Here is a 24,312-nt window from a genome sequence, read left to right on the forward strand (position 1 = left end):
CCACAGAGATCGCGGGGGTCCCCAGCTGCAGAACCCCCACGAACAGACATCTTATCCCCTTGTGAACAGCTCTGATCAATTGCGGTCTGGACTGGTGCAGTTGCCCATAGCAACCCAATCAAATTGTATTTTTTTACAGGCCTCTTTAAAAAGAAAAATGCAGTTTGGTTGCTATGGGCAACTGCACTACTCTTCTCCACAGGTTTGATAATGTTGTCGACTTGCCCATAGCAACCAATCAGATCGCTTCTTTCATTTTGAAAAAGGTTTCTGAAAAATGAAAGTAGCGATCTGATTGGTTGCTATGGGCACTATCAGGTTGTGATAAATCTCCCCCAATTTGCATACCACACACTATATTTAGTAGATACTGCCCTACCAAGGTTTATATCCAGCCATAATAACATCTGGAATATAGGGGCCTATGGCTATGGCTGATGTATACTATTAGATTTGTTCGGATACATTTAGGTTAACAAAAAAATGCACCAATACTGCAAATAGTAATGCTTATGTGTAAAAAGAACAACTAACACATGGCCAAGGAAAATATAATTATAATATTTAATATGCAGTAATAAATCTGCTATGAAAGGATTTGCCACAGAGTCGTTGTGGCCGTCCTGCTTGTGAGGTGCGGCCTCCATGGATTGGACTTGTTTCTCCAGAACGTCCCACAGATGGTCGATCGGATGAGATTTGGGGAATCTGGAGGCCGAGTCACCATCTTGATCTCTTTGTCATCTTCCTCGTTCCTGAACAATGTCTGAAGTGTGGCCCGGGGGGAATTATCCTGCTGAATGGGGTCACTGCCGTTAGGGACTTGGTCTGTACAATGGGTAGGTAGGTGGTACGTGTCACAGTAACCACCACATGATGCCAGGACACAAGGTCTCCAGCAGAACATTGCCCATCACACTGCCCCCGCCATATTGTCTTCTCATAGCCCATCCTGCTGCCATCTTTTTCTCAGGTGAGTGACACACACCCGGCCATCCACATGATGCAGAACGTCATCTATGAGACCAGGCCAAATTCCTCCATGATCCATGTTGATGCCACTGTGCCCATTGTAGGCCTTTTTGGTGGTGGACAGGGGTAAGAATGGGGGCTCTGACAGGTCTGAGGTTACATAGTCCCATACACAGTAGCTGTGATGTCTTGTGTGATCGGACTCCTTTCTAACATACACGACAGGAGGTTTTTCAGTATTTATTTTTTTACAGCTGCTCTTCTGTGGGATCGGTCAGTGGTTTTGGTGTTTTATGATCAGTAGGCCTTTTTGGTGGTGGACATGGGACACGTGGGCTCTGACGATCCTGAACCTCTACTACCCAACGGATTATCCAGGGTATGGATGTGGGGTCTTGTTGGGAACATCTTTGAGAAAATAAGACGAATTAAGTTAATGAAGTTAACTTTAAAATAATTCTGTATTGCAATCTTTCCCAACCTTTTTCAGCTCGGGGCACCCCTCAGAAATGGTTGGCACCCCTACAAAAACCATTGCTAAAAAGAATCAATGCACAATATCTATATTATATATATATATATATATATACATATATTGCTCAAAAAAATAAAGGGAACACTAAGATAACACGTCCTAGATCTGAATGAATTAACTAATCGTATGAAATACTTTCGTCTTTACATAGTTGAATGCACTGACAACAAAATCACACAAAAATTATCAATGGAAATCAAATGTATCAACCCATGGAGGTCTGGATATGGAGTCACACTCAAAATCACAGTGGAAAACCCCACTACAGGCCGATCCAACTTTATGTAATGTTCTTAATACAAGTCCCAATGAGGCTCAGTAGTGTGTGTGGCCTCCACGTGCCCGTATGACCTCTCTACAACGCCTGGGCATGATCCTGATGAGGTGGGGGATGGTCTCCTGAGGGATGTCCTCCCAGACCTGGACTAAAGCATCCGCCAACTCCTGGACAGTCTGTGGTGGATGGAGCAAGACGTCCCAGATGTGCTCAATCGGATTCAGGGGAACGGCCTTCCTCTTGTAGGAACTGCTGACACACTCCAGCCACATGAGGTCTAGCATTGTCTTGTATTAGGAGGAACCCAGGGCCAACCGCACCAGCATATGGTCTCACAAGGGGTCTGAGGATCTCATCTCGGTACCTAATGGCAGTCAGGCTACCTCTGGCAAGCACATGGAGGGCTGTGCGGCTCCCCAAGGAAATGCCAACCCACACCATTACTGGCAAATGCCAAACGTCCTGCACGGTGTTGGGCTGTAAGCACAACCCCCACCTGTGGACGTCGGGCCCTCATACCACCCTCATGGAGTCTGTTTCTGATCGTTTGAGTGGACACATGCACATTTGTGGCCTGCTGGAGGTCATTTTGCAGGGCTCTGGCAGTGCTCCTCCTTGCACAAAGGTGGAGGTAGCGGTCCTGCTGCTGGGTTGTTGCCCTCCTACGGCCTCCTCCATGTCTCCTGATGTACTGGCCTGTCTCCTGGTAGCGCCTCCATGCTCTGGACACTACGCTGACAGACACAGCAAACCTTCTTGCCACAGCTCGCATTGATGTGCCATCCTGGATGAGCTGCACTACCCGAGCCCCTTCTGTGGGTTGTAGACTCTGTCTCATGCTACCACTAGAGTGAAAGCACCGCCAGCTTTCAAAAGTGACCAAAACATCAGCCAGGAAGCATAGGAACTGAGAAGTGGTCTGTGGTCACCACCTGCAGAACCACTCCTTTATTGGGGGTGTCTTACTAATTGCCTATAATTACCCCCTGTTGTCTGTTCCATGTGAAATTGATTGTCAATCAGTGTTCTTCCTGAGTGGACAGTGGGATTTCACACAAGTGTCAGTGACTTGGAGTTACATTGTGTTGTGTAAGTGTTCCCTTTATTTTATTTTTGAGCAGTGTGTGTGTGTGTATATATATAATGTATGTGTGTATGTTCCAGCATCACTTCCAAGCGCTAAAGATATTAACATGCAACTTGGTACACGTTACCAATATTTCAACTACAAACATAGGATAGGTAAATTAACCCTTACCCACCCCCATTTGTGAGGGTCGGGGTTTTTGTTTAAAGGACATTGCAAATCTATGGGAAATGTATGTTCCAGCATAACTTTCGTACGGCTGGAGATATTTCAATAATACTTGGTCACATGTTACTTATATGTCAAATAAAAATATATGATAGGTAAATTAACCCTTATCTGCACCCTTTATGTGAAGGATGGGGTTTTTGTTTCAAGTCATATGCAAGTATATAGGATTTCTGGTACCTTATTTCACAAGCTGCGTTCTGTATCCCCCGGTGAATGCATCAGTCCGGCTTGCAAGCCACACCGTCCGTGCATGCCACGCCCCATCTCACAAAGCCACACCCACCATTTAAGCCACACCCTTTTATTTTCTACGCTTTTTGTGCATCGGTCTGTCCTGTAAATCATGCCCACTCCCACAAAGCCACGTCCCCTTCTATTTTCAGCTTAAAACTTCTTAATTCAGCCGCACCTGAGGAAAGGATATGTGGACGGGATAAAAGGACAAGATGTGAGGACAAGATATGAGGTTGGGATATTATGTTAGGATATGAGGACAATATATAAGGACAGGATATGAGGACGCGATATGAGGACAATATATAAGGACAGGATATGAGGACAATATATAAGGACAGGATATGAGGACAATATATAAGGACAGGATATGAGGACAATATATGAGGTCGGAATATGAGGACAATATATAAGGACAGGATATGAGGACAATATATAAGGATAGGATATGAGGACAATATATGAGGTCGGAATATGAGGACAATATATAAGGACAGGATATGAGGACAATATATAAGGACAGGATATGAGGACAATATATAAGGACAGGATATGAGGACAATATATGAGGTCGGAATATGAGGACAATATATAAGGACGCGATATGAGGACAATATATAAGGACAGGATATGAGGACAATATATAAGGACAGGATATGAGGACAATATATAAGGACAGGATATGAGGACAATATATAAGGACAGGATATGAGGACAATATATAAGGACAGGATATGAGGACAATATATAAGGACAGGATATGAGGACAATATATAAGGACAGGATATGAGGACAATATATAAGGACAGGATATGAGGACAATATATGAGGTCAGAATATGAGGTCAGAATATGAGGTCAAAAGCTTCCTCCTTTGTTGATTTTCCTCCCCAACAAGGATTAGGAAGGAAAAAAAAAAATCGGGCAACGCCGGGTACTCAGCTAGTATATATAACTATGAAGATTACAGAGCTGTCAGAGTCACGTGGTGACCCAGAAAAAGTGTCATTCCCAGCCCCTAGGGGTCGCAGTGATGTTCCTGTGGAGTAGAGACCTCACACCCTAGGATCCCTGTAGTGGTGGAAAGCCATGGGGTCCTGGGCCATTAAGTTGACATCTTCCCCACAGATCTGCCACGTCACCCCTGGAGGGTCCTCACAGCACCCCATTGTGCCACAGGACCCTAGTTGGGAATTGCTATTGTACTGCATAAAGGAAAACAACCATGTATAACAAAAAACAGTAAGTTATAGTATAACACAAAATCATACAAATACAATGGGGGAGATTTATCAAAAACTGCTGTTGCCCATAGTAACCAATCAGATCATTTTTCACAGGCCTCTTAAAATGAAAGAAGCAATCACCACTCTTCCTCTACACATTTTGATAAATCTCTCCCAATGTGTAAATAGGTCTCCCCCACCCACAAGTACATCTGCGGCACACCCTAATCTTCTCCTAGCCACCATTGGGTACCTTCAGTTCGTGCACATTGAATAGATGAGCCCCATAGGGTGCCCTGTTGTGGGACAGGAAAGAAGGGTTTCAGGCTTATCCTTTAGGGTAGGATCACATGGAACGGATCCGTATCGTATTTCACACTGCGGATCCGTCGATGATGGACCCTTAAATTTGCCTACAGCTGTGCCTGCTCGAAGCAGCAATCCGCCGCTATGAGCAGACACACAGAAATCTGCTAGCCACCGCACGCATGCGCAGTGTACTCGCATACATCAGGGCCGCTCCCCCTGCTCCCTGAGCTAGGCCTGAGCAGCTGCGATGTGTGCGACTACACTGCACATGCGCACAACGACTCGGAGAGCACTGTGTCTGCTCGTATAGGCGGATTGCTGCTACGAGCAGACACAGCTGGAGGCACATTGAAGGGTCCGTCATCTGCGGATCCGCATCGTAAAATACGTTGCGAATCCGTTACGTGTGACTCTACCCTTAAACTTCAAATTCACTTTACTACTCACAGAAGCTTTCTTGCTACTAGCACTGGATCTTCTTCAACCTTCAAGCAGATTCCTCTCAGCTGCTGCAGCACTCTTTGAACCAAGATCAATTACAGGCTGTCCCTCTATGTCCTCTCTCTGCTTGCTCTGCAAGATTTGAAAATCCCATATGGCTATGAGCATGTGTCCAAATACTCCTACTTCCCCAGCTTTAGTCACTGCTTAGTTCGTCTGCTTGTTTAGTCCGCCATCTACTGGACACCTCATGTAATTACAGGATAATACACAACAATAATCCCGGGGGGTTACAATATATTAGCAAGGATGATTTAAGATGACTGACCCCATGATGGGTTCCCATCATTGGCAGGCCATTGGGATATGCCATGGCATGTTATTTTTATAGAGGGAGGAAATAGGCAGTATACATCTTATCTATAATTAAGAAAAGCCAATTAAGAAAAGCCATTACATGGCTAATAATCCACCTCTTTGTCGGTGTTGGGGTGGGTGATGGTTCATAGTCATGGAACCCTTTGAAATTTGCAAAATCCACAGCCTTAAAGCTGTGTTCCTCAACCTGTGGCTCTACTGCTGTTGCAAAACTACAACTCCCAGCATGCCCGGACAGCCGCAGGCTGTCCGGGCATGCTGGGTGTTGTAGTTTTGCAATGGTTGAGGAAAACTTCCTTATGGAGCAGTGGTCTACAAACTGTGTGGACCTCTAGCTGTTGGGAAACTACAACTCCCAGCCAGCCCGGACAGCTGTTGACTGTCCGGGCATGCTGGGAGTTGTAGTTTTGCAGTGGCTGAGGAAAACTACCTTATAGAGCAGGTTTATATGAGTGAATATTAAAGGAAGGAGAGCTGTGGGGGTCACTCACTCCATAACATTGGTCTACAAACTGTGTGGACCTCCAGCTGTTGGGAAACTACAACTCCCAGCATGCCCAGGCAGCCGTTCACTGTCCAGGCATGCTGGGAGTTGTAGTTTTGCAACAGCTGGAGGTCCACACAGTTTGTAGACCAATATTATGGAGTGTAATCTTACATAGTGACCCCCACAGCTCTCCTAATATAAACTTGCTCATATTAGTATGTTCAGCATTTTCTACACGTGTCCCCCCCCCCCAAGTTTATATGGTACAGTCCTCCCTCTCTCCCAGTCGCGCCCGCTCTGACGTCATTCCAGTAGCCCACCGAGCTTCACGATGCCATCACCGTGCGCCGCTCCCGTGACGTAATCTCGTGCGACGCGGGAGACATGGAGGAGCGGCCGGCGAGGGACAGTGACAATTCATTGTGTGATAATCGTTCCCAGGTAACGGACTCGGGAGATGGCGGCCGAGGCCCGAGCCGGCTCCGGTGCTCCGCTTCTGTGGGGTTGATGGCTGATGTGGAGCACGTGCGTGCCGGGGAGCTGCGCATAATAGACCGGGGGAGGGGGGATGGGGTAGACGGCGCACAATGTGTGGAGCTTAAATACTCTGCACCGGAACACGTGGAGTAAGAAATCTGTATACACGGGCCGCAGCTATATATAGGATTGGGGTGTACCCTGGGGGTCTACCAGCATGTTGGGAGTCGTAGTATCTCAACAGCTGGAGAGCCACAGGTTGCAGAGCGCAATTGAGCTCCAGGATGCTATGTACTGCACTCCGGCATCTAGGGGCGCTATTGTGACGTTAAACGGGTACTCCACTGGAAAACATGTTTTTTAAAATCAACTGGTGCCAGAAAGTTAAAGAGATTTGTAAATTACTTCTATTTAAAAATCTTAATGCTTCCAGTACTTATCAGCTGCTGTATGCTCAACAAGAAATGTATTTTCTTTTTAAATTTCTTTTCTGTCTGACCACAGTGCTCTCTGCTGACACCTCTGTCCAGGTCCAGAGTACAGCAAATCCCCCATAACAAACTTCTCCTGCTCTGAACAATTCCTAAAATGGACAGAGGTGTCAGCAGAGTGCACTGTGGTCAGACAGAAAGGGAATTCAAAAAAGAAGAGAACTTCCTGCGGAGCATAAAGCAGCTGATAAGTACTGGAAGGATTCAGATTTTTAAATAGAAGTAACTTACAAATCTGTTTTAACTTTCTGGCACCAGTTTTTTTTTAAATATTTTTAATCAACAGTTAAACAAATTTGTAAATAACTTCTATTTAAAAATCTTAATCCTTCCAGTACTTATCAGCTGCTGTATGCTCCTCAGGAAGTTCTCTTCTTTTTTGCATTTCCTTTCTGTCTGACCACAGTGCTCTCTGCTGACACCTCTGTCCATTTAAAGAATTGTTCAGAGCAGGAGAGGTTTACTATGGGGATTTGCTTGTACTCTGGAGAGTTACTAAAATGAACAGAGGTGTCAGCAGAGAGCACTGTGGTCAGACAGAAAGGAAATAAAAAAAGAAAATAACTTCTTGTTGAGCATACAGTAGCTGAGAAGTACTGGAAGGATTGACATTTTTAAATAGAAGTAATTTACAAATCTCTTTGGGGGAGATTTATCAAAACCTGTGCAAAGGAAAAGTTGCCCATAGCAACCAATCAGATCGCTCCTTTCATTTTGCAGAAGCCTTGTTAAAAATGAAAGAAGCGATCTGATTGGATGCTATGGGCAACTGGGCACCTTTTCCTCTGGACAGGTTTTGATAAATCTCCCCCTTTAACTTTCTGTCCCCAGTTGATAAAAAAAATATATATATATTTTATTTTATTTTTTTCCCAGTGGAGTACCCCTTTAAGCTTATATTTGGTTGGGTATTGCTATATATGTAGTTGTATCACTTTTTCTGTACTCTTTCCTGCTTGTGTTAGGACCCCTGTGCTTTCTAAGTATGGGGGGGGGGATGAGGTATAGTCACAATAATGTGTTGGCTATCCTTGGTGGGATCAGGCTCCCCTTGGGCCCTGGCTGCCCGCTTGCCCTGCTAGCCCCCTACTAAACATTTGGCTACCTATGTGAGGCTGTGTTCGCACTTTACTTTACTTTTTTTTTTTTTTTTTTTTTGTGAACCCACTGAGATTAGGTTAAACGGATAACATTTCCACTGCGTACTGCTAGCGCAGTGGTCTCCAACCTGCAGACCTCCAGATGTTGCAAAACTACAACTCCCAGCATGCCCGGACAGCCAACGTCTGTCCTGGCATCCTGGGAGTTGTAGTTTTGCAACATCTGGAGGTCCGCAGGTTGGAGACCACTGTGCTAGAGTTATCTGTTGGCGTCCCGTAAATAAAGGAATGCCAACGTATACTGTAGCGCACTGCATGGGTCGTATCCATTTCTATGGCCCAAATGGGATCAACTAGTTACAGCAAACCATGCGATTGTGCCCTGTCCAGTTAGCGTATACTAGCGGGAAATTAACCAGAGTTGCTTGGTTACTCCATTCCTTTGGCTGTCCGGGCATGCTGGGAGTTGTAGTTTTGCAACAGCTGCAGTTTGGAACGAAACGTAGTGTGAATGCAGCCTTATAGGTTCAAATCCAGAGACAATGTGACAGTCTTCCTGCCCTGATTGGTCTAGTGGGGTGTTGTCATGGAGACCATTTGGGGCTCCAGATCACCATCCACATAAATAGCTACTTCCCTCCTGGCCCGGTAAAGGGGGACTGATGGGTATACATGGGGGGCAATTATGATCTGGAAATTGTAAAAATCGAATGGCGATTCCTTCACAATGTCTCAGTAGTGCAGCCTCACACTGTGTCTATCAGATGTAATACTTTCAAATGATGTCACCGTGTGGGCGTACAGTGGCATCGCTGCCTATAGACCAGTGTTTCCCAACCAGTGTGCCTTCAGCTGTTGCAAAACTTCAACTCCCCAGCTGGCGGTCCACAGTTTGGAGACCTCTGGTCTATAGTTATGACCTCCTGTGTAACTTGCATCCCCCTTAGGGCAGTATTGCCCGATCTGTGCCTCTCAGTCTGTTGCAAAACTACAACTCCCAGCATGTCCCGCCAGCCCAGGGCTGTCTGGGCATGCTGGGAGTTGTAGTTTCACAGCAGTTGGGAAACAATGCCTTTAAAGGGGTAGTCCAGTCTGGAAAAACTTATCCCCTATCCTAAGGATAGGGGATAAGTTTCAGATCACCGGGGGGTCCGCCTGCTGGGGGGTCACTGTGATCTCCTGTTTGGGGCCCGGCAGCCCGAGAAGGGGCGTGTTGCCTACCTCACGAAGCGGCGGCCGATACGCCCCCTCAATACAACTGACAGAGCTGGAGCGCTGCCTTCGTCAATCTCCGGCTCTGTCATAACGCTGTATTGAGGGGGCCTGTCGGCCGCCGCTTCGTGCAGTGGTCAACACGCCCCCTTCCCGCGGGCTGTCGGGGCCCCGTACAGGAGATTGCGGGGGGGCCCCAACGGTCGGACCCCCGTGATCTGAAATGTATCCCCTATCTTTAGGATAGGGGATATGTTTTTCAGGACTGGACTACTCCTTTAAGGCTGTCATTACAGGATGGGAGTTGTAGTGTTGCAACAACTCAAGGGCCGCTGTTTAGGGGCAGCCTTCGTAGGACGTGCTGTGATTTGTAGTCCCGCAACAGTCGGAGAGCCAAACATTGGGGAACAGTGCCTAACGGCGGTCAGTACACAATGGGAGTTGTAGTTTTGGAGGGCCGCAGGTTGGACACCCTTGCCCCCGTACCACATAAGTTCCCAATTTGTGGCTCTCCAGGCTGTCAGGACATACTGGGAGTTGTAGTCTCACAACAGTTTAGGGAAGCCAAAAGGTGGGGAACAATGTCTGAAGGCTGTCGGTACACAATGGGAGTTGTAGTGTGTTGCAACAACTAAAGAGCTGCAGGTTCTGAAAAGAGGTCATTAGGCAGTGTGTTCCAACCAGGGTGCCTTCAGCTGTTGCAAAACTACAATTCCCAGCATGCCCGGACAGCCAACGGCTGTCCGGGCATGCTGGGAGTTGTAGTTTTGCAACAGCTGAAGGCACCCTGGTTGGGACACATTGCCATAAAGTAATGTTGCAATGTGTTTCAGGGCCACGTTCTTGTGTTAAGCAATCTGAGCACAACAAGTCGCAGCATAGCCTGCTGTATAACTTAGGGGGGTGAGTTAGGCACAGGTTGTGCAGAGGAGCCGTTGCCCATAGCAACCTATCAGATTGAAAGGCCTCTGAAAAATGAACGCTGGAATCTGGTTGTTAGAGGCAACTTTTCCACTGCACAACCTCTCCACCATTGTCTCAGCACATGGAAGAAGTTTGCATTATGTCACATGTTCCAAGAAAAAAAAAAAAGACGTCCATATTTGATAAGAACGGCTAATGCGTTCCGCAGTGGAACGCAAAGCCATTTTCGTTTTTTTTTTTTTTTGTGTAACCCTCCTTCCTCAGAGGTGATTGGTTGGCGCCGCTCACGTGACCAGGTGAGGCGCGCCTGCCTCTGACACGCAGACACGTGGTTTGGAAGCTGTCACAGCAGACGCAGGTAGCCTGGGCGTGGCTTCGGCATGTCTTCGGCCTCTTATTGGAGGAGGCCGACCACGCCCACGCAGTATATTGATGAGGCCCGGCGCGCTGCGCTCTTTTTCTCTGCCGTGTTCCGGGCGGCCGCCATCTTGTTTTTGTGTTAGGCCGGAGCCGGTTGTGCGAGGAATTGAGGGTGAAGAGCGGGGCGCGCCCCGGTGGGATTGGTGAGTGACCGGCCCCGGGACATGATAAGCCTGTGTGAAGAGATATCTGGGAGGGGTCTGGTACATCCCTAGGGTGACTACAGCAGCCATGACAGCCCGGACTGTGATGTCACTGAGTCATCCTGAGACTGTATACTGCCCTATGGGTATATACTGCTTACTGCTCCCATATATATATACATATCTATAATCTCACTTCCCTCTGTATATAGCCTCTACCAAATACTGTATGTATATATATATATATATATATTCTCACTTCCCTCTGTATATAGCCTCTACCATATATATATATATATATATATATATATATATATATATATATATATATATATATATATATATTTCCCACTATCTATGCACACAGCTCTGAGATATTTACACACACACACACATTCTCTTGGTATATACCAGTGTTTCCCAACCAGGGTGCCTCCAGCTGTTGCAAAACTACAACTCCCAGCATTCCCGGACAGCCGTTGGCTGTCCGGGAATGCTGGGAGTTGTAGTTTTGCAGCAGCATGTTGAGGATAGCCTGTAGGGAGTTGTAGTTCTGTCACAGGTTATAAATGATCTATAGCATGTCTTCAGCATCTTCAGTCTCAGCTTCTGTCTCTCTGTTCCCTCTTGGCTGTCCGGGAATGCTGGGAGTTGTAGTCTTGCAAAAGCCTCAGGTACCCTGGTTGGGAAACACTGGTTTATACCATATGTATTTGTCTCTGTGTGTGTAGGCTCTACCCTCTGTATACCACACCTGTAATCTCTATATGTACCATATATACTCCCTGCTATCTATATATACAAAGCTCTGCCTGATGTATACCACACCTATATATACTCCCTGCTATCCATATATACACAGCTCTGCCCGCTGTATACTGCACCTATATATACTCCCTGCTATCTATATATACAAAGCTCTGCCTGATGTATACCACACCTATATATACCTGCTATGTATAAATATACACAACTCTGCCTGCTGTTTACCGCACCTATATATACTCCCTGCTATCCATATATACACAGCTCTGCCCGCTGTATACCGCACCTATATATACTCCCTGCTATCTATACACAGCTCTGCCCACTGTATACCGCACCTACATATACTCCCTGCTATCTATACACAGCTCTGCCCGCTGTATACCGCACCTATATATACTCCCTGCTATCTATACACAGCTCTGCCCGCTGTATACTGCACCTATATATACTCCCTGCTATCTATACACAGCTCTGCCTGCTGTATACCGCACCTATATATACTCCCTGCTATCCATATATACACAGCTCTGCCCGCTGTATACCGCACCTATATATACTCCCTGCTATCTATACACAGCTCTGCCCACTGTATACCGCACCTACATATACTCCCTGCTATCTATACACAGCTCTGCCCGCTGTATACCGCACCTATATATACTCCCTGCTATCTATACACAGCTCTGCCCGCTGTATACTGCACCTATATATACTCCCTGCTATCTATACACAGCTCTGCCCGCTCTATACCGCACCTATATATACTCCCTACTATCCATATATACACAGCTCTGCCCACTGTATACCGCACCTATATATACTCCCTGCTATCTATACACAGCTCTGCCCGCTGTATACCGCACCTATATATACACTCCCTGCTATCTATACACAGCTCTGCCCGCTGTATACTGCACCTATATATACTCCCTGCTATCTATACACAGCTCTGCCCGCTGTATACTGCACCTATATATACTCCCTGCTATCTATACACAGCTCTGCCTGCTGTATACCGCACCTATATATACTCCCTGCTATCTATACACAGCTCTGCCCGCTGTATACCGCACCTATATATACTCCCTGCTATCTATACACAGCTCTGCCCGCTGTATACTGCACCTATATATACTCCCTGCTATCTATACACAGCTCTGCCCGCTGTATACTGCACCTATATATACTCCCTGCTATCCATATATACACAGCTCTGCCCGCTGTATACCGCACCTATATATACTCCCTGCTATCTATACACAGCTCTGCCCGCTGTATACCGCACCTATATATACTCCCTGCTATCTATACACAGCTCTGCCCGCTGTATACCGCACCTATATATACTCCCTGCTATCTATACACAGCTCTGCCTGCTGTATACCGCACCTATATATACTCCCTGCTATCTATACACAGCTCTGCCCGCTGTATACCGCACATATATATATACTCCCTGCTATCTAGATATACACAGCTCTGCCCGCTGTATACCGCACATATATATATAGCCCTCTGTGTATCACACATGTAGGCTGTAATTGTATATACCATACATACTGTGATATACATTTCTGCCCCTGTATATCACACCGGTAGGCTGTATATACCATATTTACTTATTTATATACATACAGCTCTGCCCTACTTATGCCACGCCTGTAGACTGCATACCATATATATAATATATATATTTCTGTTCTTTGTATATCACACCTGTATATACCATTGTTACTTCTTATTTATATACATACAGCTCTGCCCTCTGTATACCACACCTGTAGGCTGTATATACCATGCATATAATTTTTTTTCCCTTTGTATATCCTGTAGGTTATATATACCATATATATTTCTGCCCTCTGTATGCCACACCTGTAGGCTGTATATACAATTTTTGATTTATGATTTATATAGAGAGATAAAATATATATACTGCCCCTGCAGTCTGGAGATATATGATATGATAGATATAGATATAGATAGATATAGATATATATATATATATATATATATATATATATATATCTGCTTTACATGAAATTCACCAAGTGATATATATGTATTTCCATTTATTCCTCAAGTTCACCTTAGATTTTTCCATTGACCATTTTTCCGCCGTAGCGTCTTATTGGTCGCCGCTGCGGCGCCGTATTGATTAGGACTGAGACTTGTCGGGACTCTGTACCCTACCTGTGAGCCGTTTCTGGGCGTTGCTGATGGGACTAAAATATGTAAATCTTTTTTGGCGTTACGTGACGAGCAGCACTCCTTTTAAAGTTTTTGTCAATAGGAAAGTTCGGAGCATTCGCTGCGTTCCTTTTCGGATAGGATCAGAACCGTCGCTATGGAGGACTCCTGCATTGTCTGACCCATCTGGATCTTTGAAGAGACGCAGGTTTAATTCATTTACTGCCACGGATTCCGTCCCCCGGGCGTGTACGGAGCGAGCGAACCTGATGCCGGCCGCCGCCCAGAGCTTCCGCTTTCCTGGAAAGGATTAACCCCTGAGTGCCCGGAGCTGGAGTGTCGGGGATTTCCACCCGAGGACTTCAGTGTCACATACGTCTATAGTAGCCGTTCCCCCCAATATGTTGCTTTCCGGCTGGTGCAGAACTACAAATCCCAGCATACTGGCAACCATAGGACAGTGTTACCCTACCTGTGACTCTCCAGCTGTTGCAAAACTACAACTCCCATCATGCCATGACAGCTGTAGGATAGTGTCGCCCTACCTGTGACTCTTCAGCTGGTGCAGAACTAAAACTCCCAGCATGCCTTTACAGCTATAGGACAGTGTTACCCAACCTGTGACTCTCCAACTGTTGCAAAACTACAACTCTCAGCATGCCCGGACAGCCGTTGGCTGTCCGGGCATGCTGGGATTTGTAGTTTTGCAACAAGATTCTTTTGCTGCTGTGTACGGTTTACGAGCTCCTAATGCTTTGGTCGCCTCTACTGATATCCATTACTCCCCATCTGAACTGCGTCTTATGTTCTATCAAAAACATTGGCGCACATCACCTGACTATAAATTAATTCAATGCAGGTTTTCCCACTTAAAAGGGTACTCCGGTGGAAAACATCAACTGGTGCCAGAAAGTTAAACAGATTTGTAAATTACTTCTATTAAAAAATCTTTACCCTTCCAGTACTTATTAGCAGTTGTATGCTACAGAGGAAATTCTTTTCTTTTTGAATTTCTTTGTCTTGTCCACAGGCCTCTCTGCTGACACCTGATGCCCGTGTCAGGAACTGTCCAGAGCAGAAGAAAATCCCCATAGCAAATCTAAGCTGCTCTGGACAGTTCCTGACACGGACAGAGGTGTCAGCAGAGAGCACTGTGGACAAGACAAAAAAGAAATTAAAAAAAAATAGATTTTTCTCTGTAGCATACAGCTGCTAATAAGTACTGGAAGGATAAAGATTTTTTAATAGAAGTAATTCACAACACCAGTTGATTTAAAAAAAAAAAAAATAAATAAATAAATATATATATATATATATATATATATATATATATATATATATATATATATATATATATATATATATTTATATATATTAATTATAATAATGTTTTCCACCGGAGTATCCCTTTTTAAATTGGGAAGTCAAAATCTGCCGGGCCTGATCTCATCCAGTCCATATGAGGCACGGAACATTGAGAGACATGTGATACATAGTAACCAATCCGGCACCTGAAGGACTGGTTCAGATCAATGTAAGGCTGTGTTGACACCACGTTTTGTACATACGGGTGCCGGATCCGGGGGGGGGAGGGGCAAACTGGGCGCTCCCGTACCCCGGCCGGATGAGCCCGTGACTCCATTTACTTTAATGATCCGACCGGAGTCAAACGATGACTCCGGTCGGCTCAGTTTTGACCCGTATGTGGATTTGGACCGGACCTAAAACCGTAGTATACTACGGTTTTAGGTCCGGTCAGGAAATCACATACGGGTCAAATCTGAGCCGACCGGAGTCATCGTTTGACTCCGGTCGGATCATTAAAGTAAATGGAGTCACGGGCTCATCCGGCCGGGTTACGGGAGCGCCCGGTTTGCCCCTCCCCCCCCGCCGGATCCGGCACCCGTATGTACAAAACGTGGTGTGAATGCACCCTAAGGCTGTATTCACTACACATTCCACCGGAGTAACCCTTTAACATATTAATTGTTTTGGCGGGAATCCACTTTAATATGCATTGATGTCTATTGAGATGGCGCGTTTCCGAGCGGTCCTATCACCGGCTTGTTTTGCTGGCGGAATATCTTTCTCCCACAACGATATAATAGATCTCCACTGTCTGTTGTCTGGCGCTTCCAGGTTCACAGACCTAATGTCACGCCCGTCATCACCTCAGATTTTCACATCCTTCGCCTTTTTATACATGTGGTAGCTTGTTAGGTTTGTTGACATTTTGTTCATGTGCATATTTTGCTGCGGATTTTGCTACCCATTAATGGGGTCCAAAGGATGGAGGATAAGATGTCTAATGCCCTGTGCTTTAGATTGCCCTACAGCCGCCACACCCCCTCCATTCATGTCTATGCTACGTAGTCACGCCCCCTCCCATAGACATGAATGGAGGGGGCGTGGCATGACGTCAGGAATACGGAAGCTCCAAGCTTCCATGTTCCGGATGACAATGCTGCCGGCCCGGAGATAGTGGGGGTCCCCTGCATCGGGTCCACCATGATCAGACAACTCATCCCTTTTCCTTTGCATAGGGGATGAGATGTTTTCTGGCGGAGTACCCCTTTAAGATCAATAAGTGGCAAAATCGTCTGTGAAAAATGTGCAGCACAATACGCACACTGTCGGACTTTTTGGGGGTTACCGCAGTAGAAAATTGCAGATTTTCCTCTGCGGGTAAACCAGCCTGTGTGAACCTACCTTAACCCCTTAAGGACCGCCGATATTTCCGTTTTTGCACTTTCGTTTTTTCCTCCTCACCTTTTAAAAATCATAACCCTTTCAATTTTGCACCTAAAAATCCATATGACTGCTTATTTTTTTTGCGCCACCAATTCTATTTGCAGTGACATCAGTCATTTTACCCAAAAATCGACTACGAAATGGAAAACAAAATCATTGTGCGATGAAATTGAAGAAAAAACGCCATTTTGTAACTTTTGGGGGCTTCCGTTTCTACGCAGTACATTTTTTGGTAAAAATGACACCTTCTCTTTATTCTGTAGGTCCATACGGTTAAAATGATCCCCTACTTATATAGGTTTGATTTTGTCGGACTTCTGGAAAAAATCATAACTACATGCACGGAAATGTATACGTTTAAAATTGTCTTGTTAAAATCTTCTGACCCCTATAACTTCTATTTTTCTGCGTACGGGGTGGTATGAGGGCTCATATTTTGTGCTGTGATCTGAAGTTTTTAGCGGTATCATTTTATATTGATCGAACGTTTTGATCGGTTTTTATTCATTTTTCATGGTATAAAAAGTGACCAAAAAGACGTTATTTTGGACTTTGGAATTTTTTTGCGCATACGCCATTGACATTGTAGTTAATGATATATTTTTATATTTCGGACGTTTACGCACACGGCGATACCACATGTTTATATTTATTTTTTCTTTTGTTTGGTTTTTTTATGGGAAAAGGGGGGTGATTTGGCCTTTTATTAGGGGAAGGGTTAAATGACATTTAACTTTTTAACTTTCTTTTTTTGCAGTGTTGTAGTTCCCATAGGAGGCTATAACACTGCACACACTGATCTTATACACTGTTCACTGCAAAGCCATAGCTTTGCATTGATCCGTGTTATTGGCGGTCGATTGCTCAAGCCTGCATCTCAGGCTTGGAGCAATCAATCGCGAAGGGACACGTCGGAGGCAGGTAAGAGGACCTCCACTCGTGTCCCAGCTGATCAGGGCACCGCATTTTCACTGCGGTGGTCCCAATCAGCCCCACTGAGCAGCCGGGAAGCTTTCACTTTCGTTTTAGACGCGGCGTTCAACTTTAAACGCCCCGTCTAAAGGGTCAATAGCGCGTTGCACCGCAATCGCTGCAGCGCGCTTTTAGCCCAGCGTCCCGGCTTCAGTTACATGCCGGGCAAGAATGTAAATATACGTCCTTGGTCGTTAAGGAGTTAAAGGGGTACTCCACTGGAAAAAAAAAATTATATATATATTTTTTTTTTATTTTATCAACTGGTGCCAGAAAGTTACAGATCTGTAAATTACATCTATAAAAAAAAAAAAAAAAAAATCATCTGCGGTTATGCACCACAGGAAGTTCTTTTCTTTTTGAATTTCCTTTCTGCCTGACCACAGTGCTCTCTGCTGACACCTCTGTCCATTTTAGAAACTGTCCGGAGCAGGAGAGATTCGCTATGGGGATTTGCTCCTGCTCTGGACAGTTCCTAAAATGGACAGAGGTGTCAGCAGAGAGCACTGTGGTCAGGCAGAAAGGAAATTCAAAAAGAAAAGAACTTCCTGTGGATCATAACAGCATCTAAGTACTGGAAGGATTAAGTTTTTTTTTTTTTTTTTTAATAGAAGTAATGTACAAATCTGTCTAACTTTCTGGCACCAGTTGATTTAAAATTTTTTTTGTTCCAGTGGAGTGCCCCTTTAATGTTCTGTTCAAGCCACAATCGTTGCTCCTGTTGTAATGGCAGCACCAGACCCATCAAACATCCAACAGACCCTATTGACAAATAAAGGGCTGGTCATGGTGTATCCATTGAATAGCGCCGTGCTTCCCGTCAGATCAGACAGAACCTCTAATGGTAATTCAGACGGAGCCTTAGGGCGTCCATAGAAGAACAGCAGGAACTGGGGTCATATATGGTCATACGTGGCAGATATTCCTATGACTCTCCTGTGCATGTGACATTGTCCGCTGCAGAAGCGACCTCCTAAACATGCATGACAAGGCGTTACTGCAACAAATCAGTCTAGTGTGAACGTGACCCGAGTCAGTTCTGTAGGTCATTGCGGGTGCTGTAGCCGCTGTTATATTTACCTTCTAGCACAGTCACCTCCAATTGTGTTAAAACTACAACTCCCAGCATGCCTTCTTGACAGGCTGGGTAACAAAATGAAACTGTACTGTATAAATATCAGGAGGTCGGAAGTTTTAGTAAAGTTTTTTTTTTTTTTTTTTATTGCATTTTATGAAAGTTCTTAGGAGGTGAAGATGGAGGGATACTGAGAATACTACACTCACCCTCAGGTCAGCAGGTAGTCACTATTTCGGCTATATCATTGGGTTTAGCGGTGTTCCGCTGCCTGGGGCTGGTGACATCTGTATATGGGCGGGAGTCTCCTCCTTGTCCAACACACGACCCTCCAGCTGTTGCAAAACAACAACTCTCAGCATGCTCGGACAGCCGTTGGCTGTCCGAGCATGCTGAGAGTTGTAGTTTTGCAACAGCTGGAGTGCTGCGGCTGGGACAACACTGCCCAAATGGTCCAAAATGGAGAAGACATTTGCTGGGTGCGGCTCCTCGCCCATTCATGTGTGTGATTTTGCTGGTGAACCTTATGGCCGGACATGGGTTTTCCCCATTGGTTAAAGGGGTTCTCCACTGCCCTGCCTTCCGGAGCTCGGCTCGCAGCGTCTGGCAGTTTATTACTCCGAACGCTGTGTGCGGGCTTCCGTGTTTGAGGCCGCCCCCTCGCGACGTCACGCCTGCCCCCTCAGCGAAAGTCAATGGGAAGGGGGCATGACAGCGGTCGCGCTCCCTTCCCATAGACTTTCGTTGAGGGGGCGGGCGTGACGTCGCGAAGGGGCGGCCTCGAACACGGAAGCCCGCACACAGCGTTTGGAGTAATAAACTGCCAGACGCTGCGAGCGGAACTCCGGAAGGCAGGGCAGTGGAGAACCCCTTTTAAAGGAGTAGTCCAGTCCTGAAAAACTTATCATCTATCCTAAGGATCGGGGAGAAGTTTCAGATCGTGGGGGGTCTGACCAATGGGACCCCCGCAATCTCCCGTATGGGGCCCCGGCAGCCCGCGGGAAGTGGTCGTGTCGACCACCTGCCTTTGGCAATCTCCGGCTCTGCCATAGAGTTGTATTGAGGGGGCATGGCAGCCAACTCTTCATGCGGTGGTAGACACACCCCCTTCCTCCGGGCTGCCAGTGCCTCGTATGGGAGATTGCGGGGGGTCCCAGCGGTCAGACCACCCGCGATCTGAAACTTATCCCCGATCCTTAGGATAGGTGATACGTTTTTCAGGACTGGACTACTCCTTTTAATAAGGGTTGGAGTAGTCGGACCTGCGGCGACCAGTTTATTGCGGCATCTGCTTTTTTTTTTATTATAAATTTTTTTTTAACACCCCCCCCCCCCTCCTCATACCCTGCACTTTCTATGTACTAAGTAGCTGTCGAACCGTTCCTGTGAACCAATGGGGTGTGCCGGGAGGAGGTTTAGTTTTGCCAACAGTACGTCACAGGCACAAGTCCTTATACTGGGTGAATGAGAAAAGTAACTTTTGGAACAAACCAATGAAAAATGGTTAAAAAAAACTATTGTGTTCTAAAGGGGTTAAAGCTGAAAGAGGAGAATTCGCTCTGCGGCCCTGTTAGGATCCTGTCCTTAGTTTCTGCTCTTGGGTGGGAAAGTCACAGCTGTCGTGCGGAGGAGGAGGAGGAGGGGGGGTTATTATTTGGTATCTCTCATGTTATCTGTTCGGGGTGGGATGCGGCTGTTCTATAATCTGATCTGTTTCCCTTTTTTATTTGCAGATGTCCAGCTCGCCGGTGTCTAAGAAGCGTCGCGTGGCCGGATCTGATACAAAGACGGGTTCAAACTGCGCATCCTCCAATTCTGTGAGCACAGAGCGGACAGCGCCAGCCAACGTAAGCCAGAACCCCCCCCCCCCCCCCCCCCCAACCCTACCTCCCCGACAGCTTCATTACTCGTTAGAGGTCAAGTGCTGATCGAGTGCTGACCATACGTTTTTCTTTTTCCTTTCAGGGCATGGCTCGGAACGGGAATGACGTCGAGATCGATGAGGGGCTGTACTCTCGTCAGCTGTGAGTATGAGCAGACCGTGTAGACAATGGTGCCTCCATATGCTGCCATATCAGAGAATATTGGTGTTAAATGGCCACTTTATTTAAGAAAAACTCTTGACATTTCCCAGCAACTTGTCAAAAGTTTTGATTTTGCAGGGGTCATCGTGTTCAGACCTCCGCGGATCAGGAGAAGTTTGTGCTCAGCGCATTCTCTCTAGACTATGTGACATGATTGAGACAAACTCGCCATGTAGGTCTATGACAGTGGTCTTCAACCTGCGGACCTCCAGATGTTGCAAAACTACAACTCCCAGCATGCCCGGACAGCCAACGGCTGTCCGGGCATGCTGGGAGTTGTAGTTTTGCAACATCTGGCGGTCCGCAGGTTGAAAATCACTGGTCTGAGATTGTCTGTCTCAATCACATGACACAGGCAGGGAAAGTGTGCAGCAGCGCAGACTTCTCTCGGCTCGTTTGGATCGGTTGAGATCTGAATAACTTGTGACATGTGAGAAGTTTTTCACAATGACAGGTTCTATTTAAATGCAATGTTGTTGAACATTACACAAGGAGTTGTCCTGGGATCTGGAATGATACTACTATGGCACACCAAATCTTGCTCTGTGCCAACACAAGCCAGTCACTTTCTTCCGCTTGAAGGGGGCGTTTGCTAACTGGTGACTGGCATGTGTAGGCAAAAAGCGAGCCACATGCAGTGGTCAAGGGCCACATGATGTTACTGCAACATTGGACACTTTTGGAGAGAGAGAGAGAGATCCAGAAGTAGACAGCTGGGGGTGAGGTAAAGTTAGAGTTTTAGATTAGAATACAGTATGAACCCATGATGGGGGCACCATTGTATGTGGACGTACATATTGAACTCTTTTGAGTGCACTGTATGGTTTAATGTATGATATTTTTTATTCCTCTCATTGACATCCGTTCCATTTTTTCAGGTATGTCTTGGGCCACGAGGCCATGAAGCGGATGCAGAACTCCAATGTTCTCGTCTCAGGGATGAACGGTCTCGGTGTGGAGATTGCAAAGAACATTATCCTAGGAGGTGTTAAATCGGTCACCGTCCATGACCAGACAAACACTGAATGGGGAGACCTCTCCTCCCAGGTCAGCAGACTGCTATAGGCTATCTTTGGAAGTCCCATAGAGTTTAAAATGGGAGTTGTGCAGGCACACTGCTGCTCCATTAATTTGAGGGATAAGGGGCCCCTGTTCTCATATTCCCCATTCAGCCTTGTGTTGTTGTTTTGTGACAGTTCTACCTCCGTGAGGAAGACCTTGGCAAGAATCGAGCGGAGGTAGCGTACCCCAGACTGGCCGAGCTGAACACCTACGTGCCTGTATCTGCCTCCAGCAGCCCCCTGACTGATGAATTCCTCTCCAGCTTTCAGGTAAGTCTCACAAGGACCAAATGCAAGTGTTATATCTTGTAATGTGTTGTCTTCAAGAAAATGTCAATTGCTTGGGGTCCTTTAAAGAGTACCTCTCCTGATCTTGTTAAATGTTATAATCCCCCCCCCCCCGTTCACTGCCCCCCATCATGATAAACCACTCCATGCCTTTATTTTTATTTTTTACTTTTCTACCTCGATATCGCTCTGTATTTTCTGCTCAGTCTCGGTCGGATTCACAGACTGGGAAGGGGCGTTCCAAGAGATGGGGGGGGGGGGGGAGAAATGTGCTTCGAACAAGTAGAGACACCTAGTGGCAGCTTTTTAAAACATAGAGCTTAATTTCTTTTTTTTTTTTTTTTTTGTACATTAGAAAGATTTTTTATTTACCATAAGGAGTGCAATAGCAAAAAAAAATTTTTATGACAGTGCCCATTTAAATTAGAGTTACAATGCAGACCCAACCGGATGAGTACTGTTTGTGGGTATAGCGCCTAACTCCAGCTTTGTACATTGCATATTTAGATATATATGTGTGTGTGTGTATATGGAAATGTATATATGGCACATATTTTATTTACATATTTTTGTCCTCAGCTTGTGATTCTCACCAATTCAACACTAGACGAACAGCTACGAGTGGGAGATTTCTGCCATGGTCACAATATAAAGTTCATTGTAGCTGACACCAGGGGTCTGTTCGGGTGAGTGGTTATTGTACAGTTCTACTGCTTATGTAATCTTTAATTTTAATTTGGTACTATATTTCAAAACATCCCCTATTCACTAGATATGGGATAAGTGTCTGATCGTGGGGATTTGACCTCTGGGACCACCCGTAATCTTCAGAACTGGGTCCTGCTCCTATAGAGAATGCTTGGAGTGTTTGCCAACACACCTCGCCATGCACAGGAAGAGACTGGGTCCTGTTCTGCAAATTACAGGAGTTCTGCATATAGGGGGTACATTTTGAAGTAGTGGCAGATCAGCACAAGATGGACTGCTGTCTGGTGCATCCACAGTGTCAAATACACACAGTGTTCTAGGTAAATGTACACTGCCCAGAAAAACTAAAGGGAACACTAAGGTAACACATCCTACATCTGAATGAATGAACTAATTGTATGAAATACTTTCCTCTTTACATAGTTGAATGCGCTGACAACAAAATCACACACAAATTATCAATGGAAATCAAATGTATCAACCCCTGGAGGTCTGGATATGGAGTCACACTCAAAATCACAGTGGAAAACCCCACTACAGGCTGATCCAACTTTATGTAATATCCTTAAAACAAGTCCCAATGAGGCTCAGTAGTGTGTGTGGCCTCCACATGCCCGTATGACCTCCCTACAACGTCTGGGCATGATCCTGATGAGGTGGAGGATGGTCTCCTGAGGGATGTCCTCCTAGACCTGGACTAAAGCATCCGCCAACTCCTGGACAGTCTGTGGTGGATGGAGCGAGACGTCCCAGATGTGCTCAATCGGATTCAGGGGAAGGGGCGGCCAGTCCATAGCATCAATGCCTTCCTCTTGTAGGAACTGCTGACACACTCCAGCCACATGAGGTCTAGCATTGTCTTGTATTAGGAGGAACCCAGGGCCAACCGCACCAGCATATGGCCTCACAAGGGGTCTGAGGATATCATCTTGGTACCTAATGGCAGTCAGGCTACCTCTGTAAAGGACATGGAGGGCTGTGTGGCCCCCCAAAGAAATGCCACCCCACACCATTTCTGACCCACTGCCAAACTGTTCATGCTGGAGGATGTTGCAGGCAGCAGAACGTTCTCCACGGCATCTCTAGACTCTGTCACATGTGCTCAGTGTGAACCTGCTTTCATCTGTGAAGAGCACACTGCGCCAGTGACGAATTTGCCAATCTTGGTGTTCTGTGGCAAATGCCAAACGTCCTGCACGGTGTTGGGCTGTAAGCACAACCCCCACCTGTGGAGTCGGGCCCTCATACCACCCTTGACACATGCACATTTGTGGCCTGCTGGAGGTCATTTTGCAGGACTCTGGCAGTGCTCCTCCTGCTCCTCCTTGCACAAAGGTGGAGGTAGTGGTCCTGCTGCTGGGTTGTTGCCCTCCTACGGCCTCCTCCATGTCTCCTGATGTACTGGCCTGTCTCCTGGTAGCGCCTCCATCCTCTGGACACTACGCTGACAGACACAGCAAACCTTCTTGCCA

General features: G+C 46.1%; 1 protein-coding gene and 1 long non-coding RNA gene across 8 annotated transcripts in view; one reads left to right on the forward strand and one right to left on the reverse strand.

Moving 5' to 3' along the window:
* Positions 1–549: 549 nt before the first annotated feature.
* On the reverse strand, positions 550–6,631 carry LOC130291682 (uncharacterized). 4 transcript variants are annotated; one of them, XR_008847998.1, is made up of 3 exons: positions 6,497–6,631; positions 5,318–5,443; positions 550–1,380 (listed from the first exon to the last, which is right to left on the reverse strand). It is a non-coding gene; the product is annotated as an uncharacterized LOC130291682 (long non-coding RNA). The 4 variants fall into 4 exon arrangements; XR_008847997.1 differs by lacking the exon at positions 6,497–6,631 and adding an exon at positions 6,181–6,217; XR_008847995.1 differs by lacking the exon at positions 6,497–6,631 and adding an exon at positions 6,120–6,207.
* The window catches only part of UBA1 (ubiquitin like modifier activating enzyme 1), a 34,478-nt gene continuing 16,665 nt past the window's right edge, over positions 6,500–24,312 (forward strand). Inside the window, exons 1-6 of one of the 4 annotated variants that reach the window (XM_056540781.1) lie at positions 6,500–6,617; positions 20,433–20,546; positions 20,665–20,723; positions 21,662–21,830; positions 21,980–22,114; positions 22,712–22,818. In XM_056540781.1, coding sequence (XP_056396756.1) covers positions 6,561–6,617; positions 20,433–20,546; positions 20,665–20,723; positions 21,662–21,830; positions 21,980–22,114; positions 22,712–22,818 — 641 coding nt within the window. In that variant the 5' untranslated portion in view covers positions 6,500–6,560. Of the gene's footprint in view, positions 6,618–6,680; positions 6,702–6,782; positions 6,803–10,788; positions 10,944–20,432; positions 20,547–20,664; positions 20,724–21,661; positions 21,831–21,979; positions 22,115–22,711; positions 22,819–24,312 lie in introns of those variants that run through there. The other 3 variants (XM_056540782.1, XM_056540784.1, XM_056540783.1) reach the window with 3 other exon arrangements.

This window comes from Hyla sarda, chromosome 9, assembly GCF_029499605.1.
Source record: "Hyla sarda isolate aHylSar1 chromosome 9, aHylSar1.hap1, whole genome shotgun sequence".
NCBI lineage: Eukaryota > Metazoa > Chordata > Amphibia > Anura > Hylidae > Hyla > Hyla sarda.